The sequence below is a fragment of the Crocodylus siamensis genome, chromosome 10 (genome assembly GCF_052110815.1).
Source record: "Crocodylus siamensis isolate JL-2025a chromosome 10, ASM5211081v1, whole genome shotgun sequence".
Classification (NCBI taxonomy): Eukaryota; Metazoa; Chordata; order Crocodylia; family Crocodylidae; genus Crocodylus; species Crocodylus siamensis.
In genome coordinates, this window is record NC_143404.1 from 60,033,479 (window position 1) to 60,055,742 (window position 22,264).

The 22,264-nt window shown below is 43.5% G+C and overlaps 1 protein-coding gene across 1 annotated transcript in view; it reads right to left on the bottom strand.

The window, feature by feature from the left end:
* B4GALT5 (beta-1,4-galactosyltransferase 5) overlaps positions 1-22,255 on the bottom strand; it is a 52,482-nt gene extending 30,227 nt beyond the window's left edge. The window contains exon 1 of the mRNA XM_090064668.1: positions 21,997-22,255. Within this exon, the coding sequence (XP_089920794.1) occupies positions 21,997-22,123 (127 nt within the window). The 5' untranslated portion in view covers positions 22,124-22,255. The remainder of the gene's footprint in view (positions 1-21,996) is intronic.
* Between the last annotated feature and the right edge of the window lie 9 nt (positions 22,256-22,264).

Genomic DNA, 22,264 nt, shown 5'->3' on the forward strand with positions numbered 1-22,264 from the left:
TTTCAGTAATTACAGTTTCAAGTATTTTATCAACATGTACTAAGCCATGAATTACGCAAGACTTGTATCCAGGATGCACAGAACCCTCACTCACACAAATCCCCTATCTTCAAAGCCACGACCTCTACATTAAAAGAGAGGGCAGACAGATGTTGACACAGTGTCAACCATTTATTTAACACATTCTTTTGAAAGTGACTCACTACCTTTTGTTGCCATTAGACTTCCCTACACTTCCACAATTGACTGTGTGACCTTGGGCAAGTTGCGACTCCTGGAGCTTCCACTCCTCCAATCTGTATACTGAGGAACAATAGTATTCACCTAGTATTGTGAGTTTTAGCTTAAACACTTTAAAATAAAACTACGAGATCCCTGAATGGATTATCATATGGAAAATTTAAAACGCCATTTTCAACTATTACTATTTTTTCTTCAAGTTTGCTCCCCGTGCAATATAATCATTCATTAGAAGATTCTCCCAAATATTTAGATGTTTTGCTTGACCCATCTAGTATGATCTGAAACGGAGAACTGAACTGAACAACTGAAGAAAGGCTTTCAAAGGGAGAGAGAGAAAGTAAGCTTGAGCAATTAGATATCCCACTGAAAAAACGGTGCTGGATGTTAAGTGATTTGGGTCAGGGATATAGGTTGGAGCTCTGTTATTCTAAAGGCAAAAACAGTCAGAGGTCTGAATGGCCAAGTTATGCTCTCCGGTTTTGAGATTGTTTATGTCTCAGAAGACTGATCTCAGCAGAGACCAACCTCTATCACCGAGACTGCCTATGAATCCAGGAGAAATCTGACCAACACTGTTAATGTATATGTAGGGGTCCACCTAACTCAGAGGCAGCTGGCTGATTTTGCAGGCAAATCCAGTCACCATTTTCACAGGCTGAGTGCAACACCCCCTCACCGCTGACTGGATGAAGGGTCCTGGCAGCCTTGCTTCTAACAGCTGATTGGTTGTGAGGACTGTCTGTCATATGGTCCCACCCCTCATGGCCAGTTGGTGTAGAAGGGTGTGGTCACACAACAGGAAGTCCTCTCAGCCAATCAGCAGAAAGGGGCAGGGGAGGCGGCAGCCACATTGCCAACAGCTCTCCCCCAACCAGGCTGCACAGTTGAGCCACAGTGCCATGAAGACTGCTAACTCCCTCTGGGGAGCCAGCATTTTATTTTCAGTAAGTTTTTATTTGGGGTTGGGTTGCTTTTTTTTGTTTCTGGGTTTTGTTTTGTTGTGGGGTTTTGGGGTTTTTTTGGAGCAAGCCCGCTGTTTTTCCGTGGAGCTTGTTATTTTTCATGGAGCTTGCCCAAATTTCCAGTTTCCACAAAAATCATACAACCACAAATTCAGTAGGTTCCTACATATATGATGCAACAAAAGCAATTACTCCTTAGTTAAGACTGCAACCATGTTTCCATTATAAGCCTGAACAGCCATGCCTTGTAAGATCTGTATTACGGGTAAATCAGTTCTGGTGCTAAGGTAGAGTTTCTTCCTCTGCAAGATCTGGAGTGACTAACAAAGGGCTCTTCTTCCACACAACCTCCACCTGTGCAGGCCCAGACCTAGCAAAAAGGCCAAAACAGGAAAAAACAAACACTCCAGACGTGGGAGGGAGAAGGCAACAGTAACACTCAGCTTTCTGCTGGCCACACTTTCCGCAGACTTGGAGAGTTCTGGTCCTTTGGATATTAAGAAATCCAGGACAGGAGCCACCTCCTGCTGGATCCCAGCCACTGAAAGAAAGGAACTCCAACCCCAAGGACTAGCCACAGCAGAGGGTCTCTGTTGCTAGATCAGGACTCCTTTCTACAGAACAATACACAGAACAAAAGTTAAAGATATGACGGACAACAGAGATGGTGCCAGCTTCCAAGCTCCTTCAGAAGTAGCAACATCTCATCACTGATATAAAGCAATATTAAGATGCTTTCTGGGAGAGGGGTGAGGGCAGTATTCTGTCACTATCCTTCTATTTTGGCATTCTCATCTCTGAACAGTGGTATTAAATAGAAGCTGAATGGGATGGAAAACTGCGCCACAAGACACTTCCTACTACATAGCCAGAAATACTGCTACAGATCAAAAGATACTGCAGGTACAATGGGCCTTTCTGAAGATATCCAGCAACAGCATTATTAGCAACATTTATACTTCTTCCTTTAAAGTCTAGCTTTTCTGTTTGGTTCCACCTCTGGCTTCCCTTACCGGGGTTGTCACTCTGAATTTTGGTGACAGTCTGCAAAACTATTCCACTTCCTCAATAAATAAAAGGCACTCTCCCCCGCACCCGCACCCAGCTGAAATGTAGCTGTATATTTTAGCTTGATAGCTAGGTCTCAGAGCTGACATTTTCAGGGGTTTTGATCCATTTCAAATAAGGCAATGAGCTTATCCCTTGATTAAATACATAGCATAATCCACCTAAATCTTGTTAGCTGAGCAGTAAGTCACTCATCCTCGCTAGTTGCAGGAGGCATTTTATTTCACTGCCAGGAAAGCACTGAAACTTATTTCTGGGTGAAGCCATGCCTGAGAAAAAAAAATCACCTCCACATTACAACAGAGAGGTAGATACTGGTGATGAAACAGGTAGTTTGGAAATACTCATTGAAAGAGAACATAATTCAGTATCATGGACATATGATACTGATTCAAGTTACTGGAGTTTGCAAGGTACATTTATAAACCTTTGAGTTAGAAGAGTCTACAACAGACAGCCCCCACTTGAAAAAAAAGATACTGTCCACATGCACTTCCTCCTGTGTCTGAACAGTTGACCACAAGGTAGTTTTGTGGGGAAAGGACAGGTGCTCTACTGTGCATCAGTTGCTTTGTGGTAACTCCCCCATAGCATATTTTTTACCACACAGCAAACAGAAGTTAAGCTGAAGTAACTTCGTCCTCAATGAAAGCCCTTAATGAAACTACTAAGCTATAAAGAAGCCGCTCTCAACCTTTCAGACTTGAGCATGAATGATGTGTGCCCCCGGAGGCTGGGGGGCACAGTGACCGCCCACAGGCAGCGGCGACTGGGGAGCCATGAAAAAACTGAATAAAAATTTACTAAAAATAAAATGCTGGTTTCCCAGAGGGAGCTAGCAGTCTTCATGGCGCTGTGGCAGTGTTGGTGGTGGGATGAGCAGGGAGCTCCCACAGGCAGCTGCACTGGTGTCAGCAGCAGGGAGGAGAGGAAGGGGGAGGGACAGGGGGTGGAGGCTGCTAATGTCAGCAGCGGCTAGCAGCAATCATGGACCATGTGCAGACGCCACCGGCAGTTGGGGGGGAGGGCCGGCAGTGACCACCTGCAGACACCGCCGACAGCATCAGTGCCACTTTTGCAGGGGGTGCACCGCCAACGTCAGGGGTTGCACGGTTGTTGCCAATGGACTTGAGGCATGACTCCGTGACTTTCGTGAATTGAGCAGCACCCAATTAAAAAAATTAATTTATGTATGACAGTGCTTACTTCCTTACAGAGAGGTCAGGCGGTGGGGGTGGAGGAAATCAGTCAAGCAGGGACAAGCATGAGTCTGAGCTCATCTGCTTATCTCCTCATACCTCAGGATCTTGTGGCAACCCAGGGTTTCATGGCACCCTGCTTGAGAATCACTTGGTATGAGGGCTTAGGTTTCATTTAAAGCAGACGAACATATACACATGCAGCCACCCAAGCAGCTTCCCCATGGTAAAACTCTGCTTTTCTTTACTGGGGGAAAACTGGGTGCAGTGGCCCTAACTAGCTCAGCACTAGGAGTTCCCCTTTCTGCCCTAGCATGGGCACAGGTTTGATTTTTTTTAGGACAAAGCATGAATGGCGGGTGGAGTTGAGGAGGAGGAAGATTCCATCATTATGGACTGTTTATAAACACACCATGTTTGTCATGCTTCCCTTATCCCAGGAAAAGCCAATCAATTCCAGCAAGCAACTCATTAAGAGGAGGGAAAAACCAAAAGCAAAGATTATACACTTTTAGACATGCTACCAGGGACCTGCTCCATACTTTAGTTTTAGCACTGTAGTTATGTTGTTGGGAGTTGTCAAAATAGTCATAACAATAAACCCCTTAACAACTGGACCAGGATGAGACCCTTAGCTTGATACAAGTGCTCTTTTCTTTTCCTATCCTGCCTGTAACTGGTGTAGATACCCTCATCCTAAGCATATGCAGGCACATGAGATGCATATACTTACCCAGAGCAGGACAACTTTCTAGGATAGCTGTCCACCTAGAGCAGAACAACTTTCTAGGATGTACAAGGCCTACGTGTTTCTTTTCTACCACGTTTCACACAGACACCAAGGATGGTGCTGTCCTAGCAAAACATTAGACTTTCCCCCACTCCTTTCTACTTCCTCAGCCTCTTGGCATTTCATAACATGGCAGTCAATATTGAGGACCCAAACCTTTGCCAGTTAGGTAAATAGATAATAAAATCAAAAGTTTCAGGAAGTCTGACTGAAGACCCCTTCACAAGGCAGTTGCTCAAATTCTGTTCTTTTTGGCACTAGTAAAGCCATCCTTTCTGGAGTTTTCCAGTTAAGCTTTCCAGGCTGCAGAGAAGAGATTCTATTGGAAAAAAAACCAGCATCAAAAATTCTCCTTTTAAGCATCTAATAAAATAATGAAAAGCACAAACAGTCAACTGACTTGCATGTCACCTGGAACATGATTTCAGGAACTCCTGTGATTCCCTATCACCAGGCCTTCCTATGCATTTTAACTCCGAAGAAGGCTCCTTGCTCGAGTGATTTGTGTAGCAGTGACTGCAACGTGATACAAATGCCAGCAACAACGCTTAGTCTGACTCCAAATAATCATGTGGGGTTCTTTCATTTTCATGCACCACTAGTAAAGATACTACAGGGGAAATTCTGCCTTCAGCATCAGCTGGGTAAGCCTAATATCAGCAGTGTGACCAACCAGACTGTGCACTACTCTACTTCTGATGCCCAAGGAGGAATGGAAACTACTCTCAGACTGGCTCAGCAGAACTCGCAAGTACTTAAAGACTCCAATTCTGTGTTAGTTGTTTAAAGTCAGCAGATACACAATGACATGTATATCAATACATACAACAGATCTGTTGATAAAGGTATCAATTTTTATATACCTTTAGACTATCCCCGTAATTTAATCAAACAGAGTTATATCTACCTCCAAAGCAAGAACAGTTTATATACAAGACATTTAAAATGAATAAAAAATCCATTTTTTAAAGACTCTAGCAGACTTTTTTTTTTAAACGGAAAATCTGCATTTGTGCTAAGATGCTGCATAAGCCATCTGCCAGCAATACAAGTGTGCTAGATACTTGGCAATCAAATATATAGAATTTGAAGGAGTAATCTGAAGTCTGCTGCTTTCAAGAGTCATATTCCTCCCTCATTCTCAAATGTGTTTCCAAGTGTAAACATTGAAGACGGTGCATGTCACCCCTCATTACTGTAAACCCACCCCAATTCTGATCACAAGAGCTGATAGGAAGTGGAGACAAAGCCAAGCTTCCATGTTGTATGAGCAGCACTGATGCTAGGTACAGCTTCCAGTCAGATACATTTAGACAGCTACCAAAAGGACTCAAATTATTTAACCATTTTAACTTGTAACCTCAGTGACCGCAAAATGCCCAGGAACAGAGGGAGGAACAGCAAGTTTGTAAATGGGCAGGCCTATAGCCAAACAAGCGTTTCCCAAGGGTAATTTTAAAACAAAGCACTATATACACTAGTATCTTTTAAAAATCATGTTTTGTATAGGAAGATTTGACAGAGATCTGCTATCAAGTACACAGGGATCTCTAGTTACCAGCTGCTGTAACAGAAACAGTTCCTAAGGGGCAGGGCTTCCTGCAGAGTAAGTATGCATGATAAATGACAGCACTTCAGCATTGCAGGGGGATTTCACCGCTTTGTAGGTTGCTGCTGTAACAATCTTCTCTGACTCAGCAGCTGAAAGGAATGCCGGGAAAGGAGCACCATAAAAAAAAAAGTCATGCATTATTAATGTGGACTCTGGCAGCAAGGCGTGAGTTGGAAAAACACTGAAGAAAAATATGACTGCAGAACAAGGGAATGAGCTGCATGCATTGGAACAGGTCACTCCATTCTTTTTACACTTCCCATCTGGAATGTGAGTACATCAGACACTTGTCTAAAATCTCAGCCAGCTGCTAGTGTTGCATGCACTCCAATACCACCCAGCTTTTACTTTCTTAACATTGTGCCTCAGATCAGAAGGAGACCACACACTTACTGCAAAGGCTGTCAAACTTATCTGGCCCAGGACTAGTCCCCTGGCTGGGTGAACAGCAAGAGGCTGACCCTACAGACATTCCCTCTCCCTGCTTCACATGCTGGATCCAGTGCCTGCAGTGCTTGCTCCAGCTGGTCCAGGACTGCATTGCACTTGGCACTCACACTGCCCAGACTGGGATGCAAGTGGCACATGGTGCATATTCCAGTAAGTCCAGGGTGGATGCCACGTGCAGCACAAGTCCTGGACCAGCTGGAACAGGCATGTGAGCCAGCAGGCAGGGGATCTGTGAAGCCTCCATGGAGCCCCCTTGGCATGTCAGATCCAGAGCCCATGCAGGAACCTGTGCTGCATGCAGTTCACATAACAGACTGATCCAGTGTTGGGGGGGGGAAAGGGGGGAGGAGAGAAGGGGAGGGTCCTGGACTGGCCCCATGTGGAGCCAGTACTGGGGGCTGGATGATGTGGTTCCTCCATATCTTTCACACCCCTGCCCTAGAGCTTGGAATTCAGATTTTCCCCAAAGCATCAGTGTTAGGGCTAGAAGTACTTACTGATTTCCCTTTCCTTGCTTTCTATTCCACTAATCCCCTTCCTGCTCGTGACCCCTATTTCTCCCTTCAATTCCTGGCTAAGGGGCCCACTATGTTGCTAGCTTGAGACATGATCTTAGCCATGATGGAGAGAGCTCAGTCTCCAATCCAGACCAGTGTCACAGAAGAGGCAAAAGACAAATCTGTAGAAGAAAAAAAATCACACTTGAGGCTGTGCGTGCAACACTGACTGGATCAGCAATGGCTCCCATTAAGAGCCAACTGGACCGTAAGGCTGAGGCCTGGATTCTGTACCACACAGAAGACTATCACAGGAAGATACAAAAGTTTGTGGAATATAAGGAACAGATTGGTCACATCTTAACAGTGCTAGAAAAAGATACCATCAGGCTGGTAGCTCGCCAATTTGTCTTGTTAATTTGAAAAAAAAGTATCAGCATTTCTGCAAGTTACTTTGGGTCTTGATATTCCATTTTTCACACTAAGTGGTAGGTAGCTTAACATTAGCAAAGACATGTGAATCAAGCCATGTGTACAGCATCCATGTCATAGCATGATTACACCCTGCTAAAGGGATCCCAGTGAAACAGAGAGGTAGCCCCTTCTCATACAGTCTTGCTTTACTACCCTATCACTACTTCTTCACCTAGTGGAGTGAGGGCCAACATGCATTTTTATCGTTTTTCCCAGATACCATGCATACTAGATGTCTAACAACTCTACAACACTTCAGGGTGGGAAGTGATGAAGGTAACCAATTCATGGTTGGTATGTGCAAAGTCATGACAGCGATGTCTGTGCAAGGCAAATCTTGTAAATTTTCATAAGGGACAGTGAACCCTTAACAGAAGGAATTTGACAGACTCAAAATGTTCACTAAAAGGGTCAAGAATATATTACAAGGCTTTGCAGTTTTAGTGTACAAGCAGATAGATACAACTGTTTCATTTCAACCCCAAGAAGCTCTTTTGATAGTGTTGTTTGGCTGATAGCTGAGAAGTTTTCAACATGGATTACTAGTCTGCCATGATATTGCTCATGGGTATAAAACTAATTACATTTCAATAATGTTGCATGTACCACAAAAAAGGAGTTTTCTGAAGAGGTATTTGTCCACTAGCTTGGAATCAACCTCCAAGAGCAAAAACGTTTAATGTCTTGAAGTTAGTTCAATGCAATGCACGATGTTTAGCATCTTGGCCTGTTTTTTCCTGTAACATGCCCTTACAGAAGCATTCTTACCATCTGCAGTTTTAAAAAAGGCCTCTGAATGCTCCAGTCGCTGTAAGGAACATGGACCTGAGTTCACTATGACAGAGTAGCTCTAGAGGTAGTGTCTCATAGATGACAACTGCATTCAACCACCAAGAGAAGAAATCAAAACCAGAAAGGATTAACTTCAGGAAACGCTGCAGAATCCTGACAGTCACTGACCCAGAAGACCTGGGTGTGGTTTTACTTAAGCCTAAAGCTCTGTTTGTGCACCTCAGAAAAATGAAACAGTGTCTCATGCTAGGACTTGAATTTGTTTTTCATAGGGACTGCAGAGGTTTTTTTTAGACAGAGGATTAAATCACTAAGCTACCTCCCACCAGGGGACAATTTACACAAAGAAAAACAGGGAATTCCAAGATTCCTATATTGTCATGGCCTGCCGAATGCTGGACACACTCCAGGCATTCCTACTGGAAGTGTAGTTACAGGTGCAATCCTTTCATTGCTTCTGGGACTCTTCCAGTAACCAACTATAATGCACACATATCTCTAGAGATATTCCTGTCGGGAAGTTACATCACTATTTTGGGTACAGTTCTCCCTTCAAAATAATGGTAGTTCCAGGAAGACTTCTAAGAGCAATGGGGTTTTTTTTAATGGTTAGGTTCAATAGGTCCTAAAGAGAAGTCATAAGACAGATATCACCATGTTGACCTAAATCAAGACTACTGGATTTTTTTTTTCCACTCCTTTGAGTCTTCCCCCCAGGCAAGTCCCTTCATCTTTTTGCCTTCCAACAACCTACCTTACAACAACAACGAAAAAAAATGGTCTCTGACATCTTGAGGCTGACTTTGCTATAATTTGTTAAATTGTGTGTATAGAAGCCACTAAAGTGCAAAGACTTAAAATGTTTTGCTGCTGAAAAATATAACCAGACCTGCACATATACAAAAGAAGTAAAAGATGCTATGGCAATAGATCTGTTTTCAAGAAACTTGATCTAACCACTACATTTACATAATAAAGATACGTTATTCACCTTGACTAAGCCTTAGCAAAAGAAGCCCTTCAAAAGTAGTATAACTATTAGATTATTTTCCCCCATTTTTTAGACTCCTTTTGCATAAGGACTGCTGGAGAAGTTCAAGAATTCTGCAAATCATGACCTGGATCATAGTGTAGTAGCATGCAGACTTTAGTAGGATTTTTAAGGTGGGAAGAATTTATTTATTCATCCATTTTTGCATTGTATCTGAGACACTCTAAAACAATTCCAGGCTAACTGCTAAACACCCATTCTGTGCTTAGAAGTTAAAATTCACCTCCATTAACAGCAATGAAATGAGAACAGTTGCAGCAAACATACAGATCCCCATCTCATTTCTTTTCAGATTAGTCTCTAGGGTTTTCAGAGTGTTCACATGGTGCAGATGCTGCCCGAGTTAATATAATTAATTAGTCCACCTGGAAAGAGACAGACAGACAATAGGCTCAACGAACAAAACAACAGCTGACAGACTCCTTTGTATCTACCAGGAGTGATAGCCACCTGAGTTGTCTGAGCCCTGTTGAGACCACAGCCCTGCTATTGGCTCTAGTTGCCTGACCTCAAATGGCAGCTTAATATTCAGGCTGTGATCCCTGCAGCTGTAACTTTCTCTTCCCACTCTGTAACAGAGACTAGACTTCTCCCTACAGGGTCCACTGACACCTTAGGAGCATGGTTTCAACACGATCACTTCAGAGAAAGTGACTCTAGCTAGGAACAACTGTCAGTAGAGACAGATAGGCCATTCAGCTCTTGGAGCGATGCCTCAGTCTAAACAATAAGTGGTCAGGTGTTCACAACATCAAGGCAATGCCTCGATCCACAAAAGTCCAAATCCAGTATCATTTGGGATGAAGTGCTATGTGCATTTAAATAGGGGTATAGCTTGTAGCCCTGATGGTCTAAGGACGTAGGCAGACAAGCTTCTTTGGGTAAATCTGATATCTTTTATTTGACCCACTCAAATAGTTGGAAAAATTCTTCTTTGCACAAGCTTTTGGGTACAAATACCCTTTGTCAGGCTGAGGAAGTGTCTGCAGTTGCACACACCAACAGATACTTCCTCAGCCTGATGAAGGGTATTTGTACCCAAAAGTTTGCTTAAATAATTTTCCCAAATGTCTGAGTTGGTTTAATACAAGATATCAGATTTACCTAAAGAATGATTATGTTTCCATAAGTTACTTATTCGTCTTGCAGATGCCATGGACCAAATTACATTAGCAACAGTGACCGAAGAGAGATACTGTTTTTGTCATACAAGGCTTGGTGCACTGTATAGCTATTAAGGCTTTGATATTTCTTACTTGTACATTGCTCAAAACCACAAGGCTGACCATAGAGCAAAATGGCTAAAAGTAGCAATCTTGGACAGAGAACAGCCCAATGCATCAAATAATAGGCTTTAAAAACCCAATAATCCACCATCTCAATATAAAGGTATCCAAGCCAAACTAGTCTGTAGTCTTGCTTAAAGAAAGGATTTCATTTGATACATGTTGCGAAATTTATAGCCCTGAAGTCATCTATTACTCAAGGCCTAGATACACTAGCGTGATTTCCCTGGCCAGCAATAACTTTGTGTAAACGTGACTACAGACAATGCTCAAGCCCCCCTTTACCATGGGGTTAAAGTCAGTCCCCCTGGTTACAGGTTTATTTTAAAAGGAGCAGCTCCTTATTCAAAGCTAATTAGTCATGAAACAGGGATTACTTATGTTTACTTGCAGTCATATGCCAGACTTAGCATATGAGACACATGAATTTGAAATCCTAGCAGTGAGCAGCCTCCTTGGGTGAACAAAGCATTTAAAACCACTCCAGCATTGTGTGCAACAAGGCTGCACTGACACTCATTCACAGTCTTATCTGGCAAAAGTAAAAAACAAAACAAAACAAAAACAAAAATGGTAGTGAACTTTATGCAGAAACATTGCTGCTTCTGGGTATACATAACAATATTTTACTTTGGGTCTTGTTCCTACATTTTGAAAGGTGAACAGAAGACAGCAGCATTGTTAGGAGACAAGTTTTCATATCAAGAAGCATGAAAGAGGATCTGGAAAGTATTGACTGGAAAACCTGCAGACAGGAACTGTCTCAGTTTCCTGTATAGCCACTTGGCATACTTCATGGTTCTAGTTGCTGGTCCTTTCCTCTTGTCTTATACCTCCACTGCTCAGTGGAAACACTCCATGGAACCATCTGGCCATCCTGTTGCCTCCCAACAGAAGATGGAGCTCAGGATTATAATTCAACCTGGGTAGTTTAGGGCTGTCACAGACCTTACAGTTATCTCATTCGCATGGAAATGGCAGCATCCAGGTAGCAGAAAGAAACTCCAGTTACCATTCAAGCAAAAACATGAGGCAAAATTATATTAAGTTCTTCCAGGCATAATGAAGACATCAAATGCCAGTGTACCTTTCAAGTGTGGAACCATGGCCCAGCAACAGCACACACTTGACACTGCACAACTGGGATGCAGATCAGAAGTGACCAGCACTCTCTCATGGGAGCAGAGTATGCTGGTTCTACCTTTGTGACCAAACTGCAGTAAAAGAACAAACTGAGGCAAAACCTTGCTGTCAGTGACAGATGCCCAGCAGGCAAATTGTCTCAATACCCGTCTATGCCTTCATTATTTACTTGCCTTCTAAACTTCTCCCTGAGGATTGTATTGTCAAAGAAAGAAAGTATCACTAGCACTGGATTTCATTCCTAGCAACCTATCTTTTTCTCTTGTCTTATACCTCCATTGCTCAGCTAAAACTCTCCATGTAATTATTTGGACATCCTCTTGCCTCTCAATAGAAGACAGAGCTCAGGGTTATAATTCAAACTGGGTAGTTTAGCGCCGTCATAGACCTTCCAGTGGTCTCATTGTTGGCTACACCTAGTTTCACCTCGTCTTATTGCAACTTTTTCACCACTAAATACTTTGTTTTAAGGCAGGGGTGTCCAACCTCTTTGAATGTGGGGCCAGATCGTGAACTTTTTATCACCCTATGGGCCGATGAGCCATATTCAAAGACCTCACAGGCAGTGGTATCACATCAGCCCCCCCCCCACAAAATGAAAGTACAGTGTTTACTTTCATTTCCCATCGCAGCACCCTGGGGCTCAGAGAACAGCTTAGAGGCCCGCATGTTGGACAAGCCTGTTTTAGATCCGTCAGTGATACGCAGGCCATTAAAATGTACAAGTTGCACTTGATAGAGTAAATGAGACATTTTACAGAATAGGACAACGGCACATACGTACACTCCTCCCCAATATTACTGGAAGTTTTCACTTTTTAGACTCAGTGTTATTCCAACACACCCATTTCAGAGAAATGTCCATAGTACAGAGAAGAGAAAAATTGCCCTCAAGAAATTTGCTGCCATGCCAAAGCCAAGTTTCTGTTATGACAGTGTTAACCAACAAGGGTTTTTATGCCAGTAACCAACACCCCTGATGGGTGTGGAGTATGCCTGTCATCACCTAACAACATGGGGGAAATAAAAATCAAGATGAACTATAACGCTTGCACATAGGAAGTAATTTTGACTGAATGATTTAGATGTGCTTCACTTTCCTATCCCAGGTTCTAACAAAGGAGATTCTCCCTGAAAAAAAACAAGTTTTAAATAAAAATTAACACCACAAGCCTCCTGCCCAAAGCAACGCCTGGAGAGAGATGCCCAGTGCATACAGAAGGTGCTACACAAACTCATGTATTGAAGTCAAAGACCTCCACTGTGAAGAAACTATGTAAAAGTAACCTTCTAAGAACATATCCATGCAGATACCTAATCTTAAAGTGAAAATGCTTAGGATGAAACAGTAACTCATTTTGCAAACAACTTGCAAAAGCATAGCTATTTATAACAACAATACAGAGTAACATCCAGTTTCCCCAAATCCTTGTAAACTCAATGCTATGTTTTTAGGAAGCTACACTACCACTACAGCACAAAACTCCAGATGCGTCTACTCAGGCATTCAAGAAGCTGACATCCTTCTAAATATATACAATTAAAAATTCAGGGGAAAGAAGGTTGAAATTAAAGGAAAACCTTTGCTCAAAAACCTAAATCTGTGCTATGTTTTTGAGCAGTTTCTGTGTGCACAAGGACAACTTTTTGCTTTAGTGTTAGCTTCAGTGTAGTTATACACAATAATAATTACTTATGTAAGTTTGTTTCTGTGCTTATGCTTAGAAAAAAAAATGAGAATAATTTGTAACTGAAGAATGAAAGTCGCAAAAGCAGGAAACAAGCCTAGAAAACATTTCCTTGGTTCTCGCATGCAAAGAAGTAGAGCTGTTGTCTATAAGGTGCTCAGCATGAGGAGGTAACCACTTATGTCTTTGCAATCTATGCATTTAACAACCAATCCGTATTACTGATGCTCAGTTTTCCTGGAAGTGTAACAATTAGTTGCCATTGTATATTATATGAAGCAGCTATGAGATAGCACTACATTACGACTCCAGCCAAACCTGAAACAAAAGGTAGCGGAAATCTGGAAAACAGGGAGGGAAAACCCACTCAACTTGTGTGCACAGCCTGGCTATGAGAAAGTAAATAGCTTCCACATGGATTTGGAAGAAAAGGTAGTTTGTATTTTGAAGTGTGCACACAAAGAGGAGTATTTTATTCAAGTATTAGAGAGAATTAGGGGTTGGGCATGTTCACACTGATTCACTCACTGCGCAAGCTCTAGCTTGCAGGATGTTAAGAAAAACATCCTTACCCATGAAACTAAGGACAGGGGGTGGTGTGGTAAAGGCTACCCCAGGTGCCAGGGTAGATTTGATTTAAATCACTGCTCAGGAAACCTCAACTTAATTGTTTTCTACAAAAAGTGCATTCTTCTTTGATATAGCCTTAATATGTATTATTCACAACTTAGAGAAAGATGTAGCTTTCGCTGTCAGAAGGTACATGCTATACGTTTTAAAGAAATGATTTATTTTGATCTTTTTTCAGATTAATTTTGCATCTATGTTAGAAAACTGAATTATGATTTGGTTATTTTATTTACCAAAGCTAATTGAAGCAGATACTTGTGAAGTCATTGGAAGCAGATACTTGTGAAGTCATTGGAAGGTGAACCATCTTCAATTCACTAGATTAATCATGGATATTTGGGGGATATTTTTGCCACGCTGTATTAGAAGGACAACAGCCATCAACAAAAACAACAGACATTTAAATTGTTTTTACTTAACTAAAACAACAAGCTTATGTATTTTGAATATTGTTCTTCAACAACACACGTACAATTATTTTAACAAAACAAACATATGTATTTTTGAATTTGTAACTATTTTAGTTATAAATGTGTTTGTAACAAAAATTAAATAGATTTCAGCCAGGTAAATACGAGAAACTGAAAATACTTGCAGAGACAACAGGGCTGATGGGTAGGTAATCATGTCTGTTATCTCCCATCTCCATATATTGCTGTTAACAAGGATGTTATCTCTGAAGACACAAATCCACAGTTTGAGAAATGAAACTGAGAGGTGAAACTAAGCATCACAGAGATGCTTAATGGGATCTTCTAGACTGAGCACCAAGTCCCAGTGGGTAGAGTGGATTTCTTTAATCTTCACTAATCTATACAGGAGCTCCTGGGAACCCCATGAGATTGGGCCCCTAACACAGTCCATTTAGTCTATATTGTATACTGCTGTGACCTATTTATAAAACTCTTCTAAAAAGGTTACATGAATATATTGTCTCAAATAGTACACAGTTAGAAGTTATAATCCCTATTCCATGATGATATCTGTGAACCTTAACATGTGTTAAGTTAAAACCATCTTTACATAGGTTTATTTTTTAAAAGCATCTTAACAAAAATAATTATTGATTTGTATCCAGCCTGCCAGGTGCAGAAGACGACAGACAGGGACCTGCAAACCTAAACATCCAAGAACTTCAGGCTTCCCATGAATACATGGCAAGTTTAGCCACTTCCTACAGAACTGGGGCTTTCACTCCTAGACCTCTCTACAATTTCCCATTGCAGCAGCTCAACCTATAGTAGCAAGAAAAAGAACTGCTAGACTTGATTATAACAGTGGAGGCCTCTGCAGCCTGGCTAGTCCATTCTACACTGACACAGGCTGCAGAGATCTCCAAAGCAGCAGAATAAAAGGACCCTGCTGAAGACAGTTTATCTAGCTTTTCTGGTTGTGAAGGAACCACACGCGTGTCAGTCAACATGTACTTCAACATCAACAAGTGAATAACACCAAGTGTGAATTATCCTATCATCACAGAAAAGTGTCCACTGGAACTTCAAACATGACAATTTAAAGCTCATCTACTCCAGGGAATTTTTACAAGTCTTCAGCTCAAGAAGCCATTTTCTCTGTTGTCTCAATTAAGTTGGATCACGGAAAATCTAACTGAGTGGTGCATCTCATCTAGGGACAGTCATAAAGTGTGCCTAATGCTGGTGCAGCTGAAAAAGTGACTATGTGGAGTATGTTGGTACAAATTTTATACAGCCATCAGGCCCCAAGGACCAGATTTTTAACAGTATTGTACTAATATACAATGATGAACACTGAAGCACTTACAGAGGTGGATTTAGTGAAAAACTATTTGGCTCTTCAAACTACTAGCAAGACGTTGGACAATGCCTATTTAAACAGGAGTGGGATAGACACTAACATCACTTTTACACACGCTCCAAGCGTGGAGGAGGAGAGGGGGGTACTTTAGAGCAGCTCCAACAGCTGCCCTAATTAAAGCACCACAGCATCTTGTGTATCAGCATCCCCATGCTCGTTCCACAAGCTTTAGTTTAAGCACCCCACTGCCATTTTTAAGCATGGGGATACTGACACATGAGACATGGGAGGCTGCTGGAGTACAGCAATTACCACACTCCAGCAGGCTCAATGAATCAAGTCTACTCTGATATGCTGTTACAGTATGTTGGAACAGCCTCTACACTTGTGTACAGGCACCCCAGGTCTTAAGGCTCTGTGGCAACTGGGATGAGCAGGTTTGGAAGAATAGGCAGTGACTAGGACCACAGGAGCAGGGCAACTAAAGAGCAGGCCAAAAGGAAGTTATGATAAAGCAATACAAGAACAGGGTCAAGGATTTGAGAGAAGTGCCTCTGGAGGGGAAGGAGGAGAGGGAAGGAAAAGCTGCTAGAAAATACCCCTGAAATTAAATACCACTCATAGGCAGTCTTTGAAAACAGAGGGGCAGGAAAGGTTCAAACCCCAGACAGATTTCTCTCCAAGGAATTCCTGCATCTCAGATGGTGACTAATTAGTTGTAGAGAAGGATAAATAAATGCTCATGTATTCCTAATGCACTCATCCACCTAGCAACTCAGATGGAGGTTATGTATGTGAAGTTTGCAGCTCAACCTATCTTAGAACAGCAAGAAACTTCTGTGTAACCCACCTAAATGTATACTGGATAAGTACATAAGTAACTCAGATACACAGTAACTCTTTGTCTTCACTGTCTACTTTGTAAGTAATGTGACTGTACTCCATTTAACCATTTATTTGTTGAAATTGAATGAGAACTGTCAATCTCAAGCTTCCATAGCAGCCTTGAAATGACTAGGGTCTGTCTGTTTCCAGCTGATATTCAAAGCATAAAGCACTTTGTGAGAAGTGACAAGAGCCTTAATAAGGTATGAAAGCCTCAGACCTGCTTTTCCCTAGTCAATGAACATTTTTTATGCTAATTTCTGGTAAAGAGGAAGCCTTTTTTCCCCAGAAGCGAGAGAACACTGTGTATATCACAGAGGGTGCTTTTCCCAACTCCACTCCCAACAGGGGCAAGAACAGGGGCATCAGCCAAGGAAGGTCTTCCTACCCAGACAGACAGAGAAGAAAGCCTGAAAACTCCTGAAACACACATGTGGTGTTTATGAGAACAGACATGGGGGAGGAAGAGAACAGTGCCACCCTCAGCCCAAAAAAGAAACCCAGCAGGGAATTTGCCCCTTCTGTTAATTTCAGATGCAAATACTTGCGCTATGGTGATGGATGGCAAAATAAATATTTAAGATAGAGTGCCACCCATTCTTTCTCCTAGCCCCTGAGAAAGAAAAACAGCCTCCCTCACTCAAAACCTTTCATGCATTTTTTGCTCTGCTGAAGCCAATTACTTCAGTCAACAATGAATCTGCAGAATCAGAACCTTAGTGCTATTGACACAGATTTGTATTGTGTTCACTCTATTGTATTCACACCAGTATAATGAGACCAGCTCACCCCTGTGGGATATATGCAGTTAGATCTTGGAGAGGTGCTTAAATTACCAGGAACAACCAGTCGCAGTGGTAGCCCCTTTTATACTCAAATTGTTGAACTGTTTTAACTATGTAATTAAACACCCAACACAAATAGATCAGTACAAAAACACTTTGTGAAGAGCTAAGCATCCATTGCTTTCAGAGATCTATGCGAAAGTTCCTCCACACCCCACAAAACTGGGCAATTTGGTTGCAGCCAGAATGTGTGTACATATTAAACAAAACCTGAAAATCAGAAGATTCTCCACTTTAAGCAGGGGAGAGGAAAGAGAGGGGCACACCAAATGTGAACCGAACAAAGGAACATTACTCTTTGGATAGAGCTGCCCTCTCCCTTGGATAAAGGCAAATAGGAAATGAAGTCACACCAAGAAAGCTACATGGTTTATTTTTTCAACAGTTACCACAAAAGACATCTGTGCACAAAAAAAGCCTCACTTTCATTCTAGCAATCCTTTCTAAGACTAAACAAACCTCTCTCTAGAAAGGTCTGTCTTACCTCTCTTTGCCTGTGGTCAGAACTTCTGGTTACTTCCCTGTTTTTGGTTAAAGTATAGAAACAATGCAAAATGAAAGGAGTCTCATCAGTCCCACACCTTCCTCTATTCTTCAGCTAACTGACTGCAAAACTTGTCTTCATCTTCCCTTGCTGAGGAGCCCAGCAAGGGCTAGCATTAAAACAGTCGCCTCTCAGGGCTCTTTACAGAAGAAAAACAGACCAGCCCTATTCCATTGCTAAAAGAAGTGTCAGCCAGTTCAAACACTGCTCTGCTAGAGCTAGAGAATGTAAACTGGGTACACCAAGGCTACTTCATACCCCGTATGATAGATCTATTAAGAGCTACAGAATAGCTACATTAAGAGCTAGGAAGCCATCTAAAGAGCAGCTGTAAGCAATCTTAACTTTCCCTCCAACACCACTCATCACCTCAACTTCCTCCTCTCCTCAGAAGAGCTAGGCAGAGGAAAGTGTCAGTATCCTGCAAGCACAGGATTTTCTATATTGTCTTTAAAGGATGTTTTATTTAAGGATTGCAGAACTCCCCTCCTAACAAGTATCCAATCTATTTGCAAGGTCAAGTTATGCAGGCAAAAGAGCATGCAGAACTCTCAGTAGCAGCACAGGTTTCTAGATGAAAGCCACAACAAGCAAGCCAATCACTGCAACCTATGCCCCAGGTCTTTGGCTTTGGCACAGCTTAGACACCACTTTTAGTTGAACTTGGGATGAGGATTCTGGGACAGTTCTGTCCTTGAGGACAAATCAAGGTTAAAAAAGCCCATATTAAAATGTGCAGCACCCTGTCAAATTAAAAACATGTTCATTTTATGAAGTGGTAAATAATGAGCTCTCTCAAAGGTTCATACAATGCCAGTACCAGGCTTCTTCCCAGTTATTGTGGAAACGAAATATAAATTTTACACCAAAATTATTCAGATTATAATTGTCCAAAAAATAAATAATCTGTTAATAAATCTACTTCCCTACTCACTCTGAGGTGGAATGGGCAGCATTACATGCTACTTTTTGCCAAGAAGTCAACAGGGGCATTTTTTGAATGGAAAGATCTGCTGTGTTTGAAAGGAGACCTGCATCATCTCTGAAGCCTTCAGATGGGGTGTTCTGTTAGCATGCTCCTTTGCCTGCCACATGCAGATGTACAGGAAGCACTAGTTTCATAGAGACATTTATTCCCAGAGTTGTTGGAAACACTGGGTCATTGGCTGATGGAATAAATGATTGTCAAGTTGCCCATTAGCCCTTGTATAACAGTTCATAAACAGAAGCACCATAGACTTTAGAGTTTGATTTACAGCTATGAATTTCAGTAAGCATGTGGAATTTTGGCTCCAACACATTCAGCCAAGCCCTGGGAAACAGCTGATCCAAAGTCAGATGCACGGACTGGAGGTGAAAAGGCCCTGTACACCAGAGGTCAGGGAAAATTTGCTCCCTATAGAAAGAAGAAAGTAGAAATGCATCCCTAACTCCAGAAACAGGGACATTTTCCTGACATTTTCCACGCCTAACAGAACCATCTTTTCTCTACAGGTCTCTGGGAACCTCATTTGACCATTATCAAGAAGCTCAATGGCAGCATTGCAAACAAAAAGTAGGCATGCAACAGTGTAAATTTGCTAACATTTTGGATATGACACTCAAACAACTCCAAGCCTAGACATTTCTTCACCTGCAAGGAAGCAGAAGGTGTGGCCACGGTCTCCAACTGCTTTTTTATCATCTCTACTCAGCATTTGAATCTGTGTGGAGATGAAGATCCCACAAATTACTACTTTTCCAGAAGGTTTCCAAAGCTGGATACCAGGGAAAGGACACATACTAAATAGAAACAAGCAAAAGCTCCCTTTAGAAGCACACTGGTAGGTTTCAGCTGGGTTCTCATGCTCCAGGACAAGGCTACAAGGCGTGGAGTTCACAGAAACCAGAGAAATGTAATTAACGTGAAACACCCACAAATTGTTTAACCATTTTTTTTTTTATTATTTTTTTTTTTAACAGCTTGCTGTACCACAAGTTAGGTTTCAGGCCAAATTTTCCCTTGAGCTATGATGTCACAGAATCATAGAAAATGAGGGCTGGAAGGGACCTCAGGAAGTCATCTAGTTCAACCATGCCACCTTAGTCAGGGGAGGAGGGTACGTGCCACCCCTGTGACCAGTGCTGCCAACTGGGGGGGACACAACCCCACAACCATTTCCGCTGACCAGGGAGAACCCCCCCCTGCAGCCAATCTTGCTGCTCAAGGGCAGGGGGTCCAGATGCGGCCAATCCCACCAACAGTGGTGAGGTGGGGAGGTCTCTTCTAGTGAGAAAAGTTTTCCTAATAACTTGCAGCAAGCAAAATTTAGATTAGATAAGACCGTTGCTCCTTTTTCTGTTATCTGCCACCACTGAGAACAGTCTAACTCCAGCATCCCATGGAAATAACTGTCTTTGTTACTTTCTAAAGTACAAAGTACAATAAAATCTCTCTCGCAAGGGATAAGAGCAGGCAATAAACAAATTACAGGCATTTCATTGCATGTCTGCCCAGTCCATCATGCATGTGTGGTATATTATGGCTGACTAGCAAGAAAGGAGTTATGACCCAAGATAAATACTTTATAATCGCAGCTCATGACACATTAAAAAAAATTGAGGTTAAAGTCAGTAATGCTTCTTAGATAATGCAAGGGGTCACAAGAACTAGGCATCATAATATAAAACTAGCAGGTAGTAAGTTTAACAAAATGAAGTTCTTTTTCACACAGCATGTCATTCAAGTATGAATTCCTGATAGAAGATAACAGTTCAGCTAGGTTCAGAAAAAGGGGAACTGGACAAATTCTGGGAGGAAAGCAGTATCAATAGCTATTGAGCATGAGTGAAGGGTACCACCTCTGAATTAAACTTTCTAGCCTTAAATGCTGGAGGCTGCCATGCAGAGGAACAGTAGGGGGAAAAACCCCACCCTGGTCAGACCCTACTTCAGTCTCCCATTCAGCACCCACTCCCTGCCACAGGCCTGTTTAAGGCCTGTGTGCCCACAGCGCAACAGTCAGCCCCCTCCTGTTAACAGGGGGGCCTATTAAATGTGTGTCAACCAACTACTTGGGACAACAAAAGAACAGACTGAGGAACAAACTTCTTCCAGAGGTGGTGCAGGCACCTACCCTGGTGGTTTTCAAGAGGAAACCGGACAGTCACCTCGCTGGGGCTGGACCCAACCATCTGCAAGGTCCCTTCCAGCCCCTAACAACTATGAATCTATGAGCAAGTAGGGACAGGAGTGAAGGTCATAGGTTAAAAACGAATGTACCAAGGGGTGACAGGGGGACTAAGCAGAGCACACTAGACAGTGCCCACTAATCCTTGAACAAGTCTAAGGAAAATGCCTCTCTTCCTGGAGACGCGAATGGACAAGGGGCAGGAAAGCAGCCCCACAGTCCTGACTGAGTCCTTCTTTCTGGTCACATAAATGACCAGCGGGGCTGGGGCCGGGCAGAAGACCGGGCACGCCTACAATCTGACCCCGTCTACAGCAGCCGTGACGTCCACAGCTCAAAGCAACCCCTCCAATAACCAGAGAGCAAGGCGTGACTGGCACGGACCCAGTGCCAAGGCAGGACCTGCACGGGACATGCCATGAGGATGAGCACATGGGCTCAGCTAGGGGCAAGAAACGTGAAGGCTGGAGCAAGAGGGGGCATTTCTCCCCCTGCCCCCTTAAGGAGAGCTGACTTTGCCGCCCAGCCCACCCCACCCCACCGCGCCCCTTGCAATCACAAACTGAAGGCCCTGAAAATTGAAAAAAAAAAAAAAAGACACCTGTGGGGCTCCAGCAAAGGGAGCTTCCTCTCCAGGGGCCCTCTCGCAGGCTGGAGGCGTCAGGGGAGGCGAGCCCCGAGGTCTGGCAGGGCGGGGCGGGCCCCGCCTGCAGCCACCTGCCCGGGGAAGCCTCCTCCCGGCCCTGAGGCGACAGCCGGGCCGCGACCCCGCACCGGCGAGTCCGGGCGAATGGCGCCGCGCACAGACGCCCGCGGGCCCGGCCCCAGCCCTCCGGAAGTTTCCGCGCCCGCCCGGCGGATGGTCCCGGTCCCGCCCCCGCGGCCCCTCACCGATGCCGGGCGCCACATAGACGAAGTAGAGGAAGGAGGACGAGAGCGAGAAGAGGAAGAGCGCGGCCAGCAGCGAGCGCCGCGGCAGCAGCCGCCAGGCCCCCCGCGCGCCCCGCAGCCACCGCATGGCTCCGCGGCCCGGCCCAGCCGCTCACGCGCGGGGGGAGGGGGTCGGGGTCGGGGTCGCGGCCGGCTCCGCGCTGCGCTCCCCGCGCTCCCCGCGCCGCCGCATGAATGAGGCGCCGGCGGCCGCGGCGAGGGGCGGGGC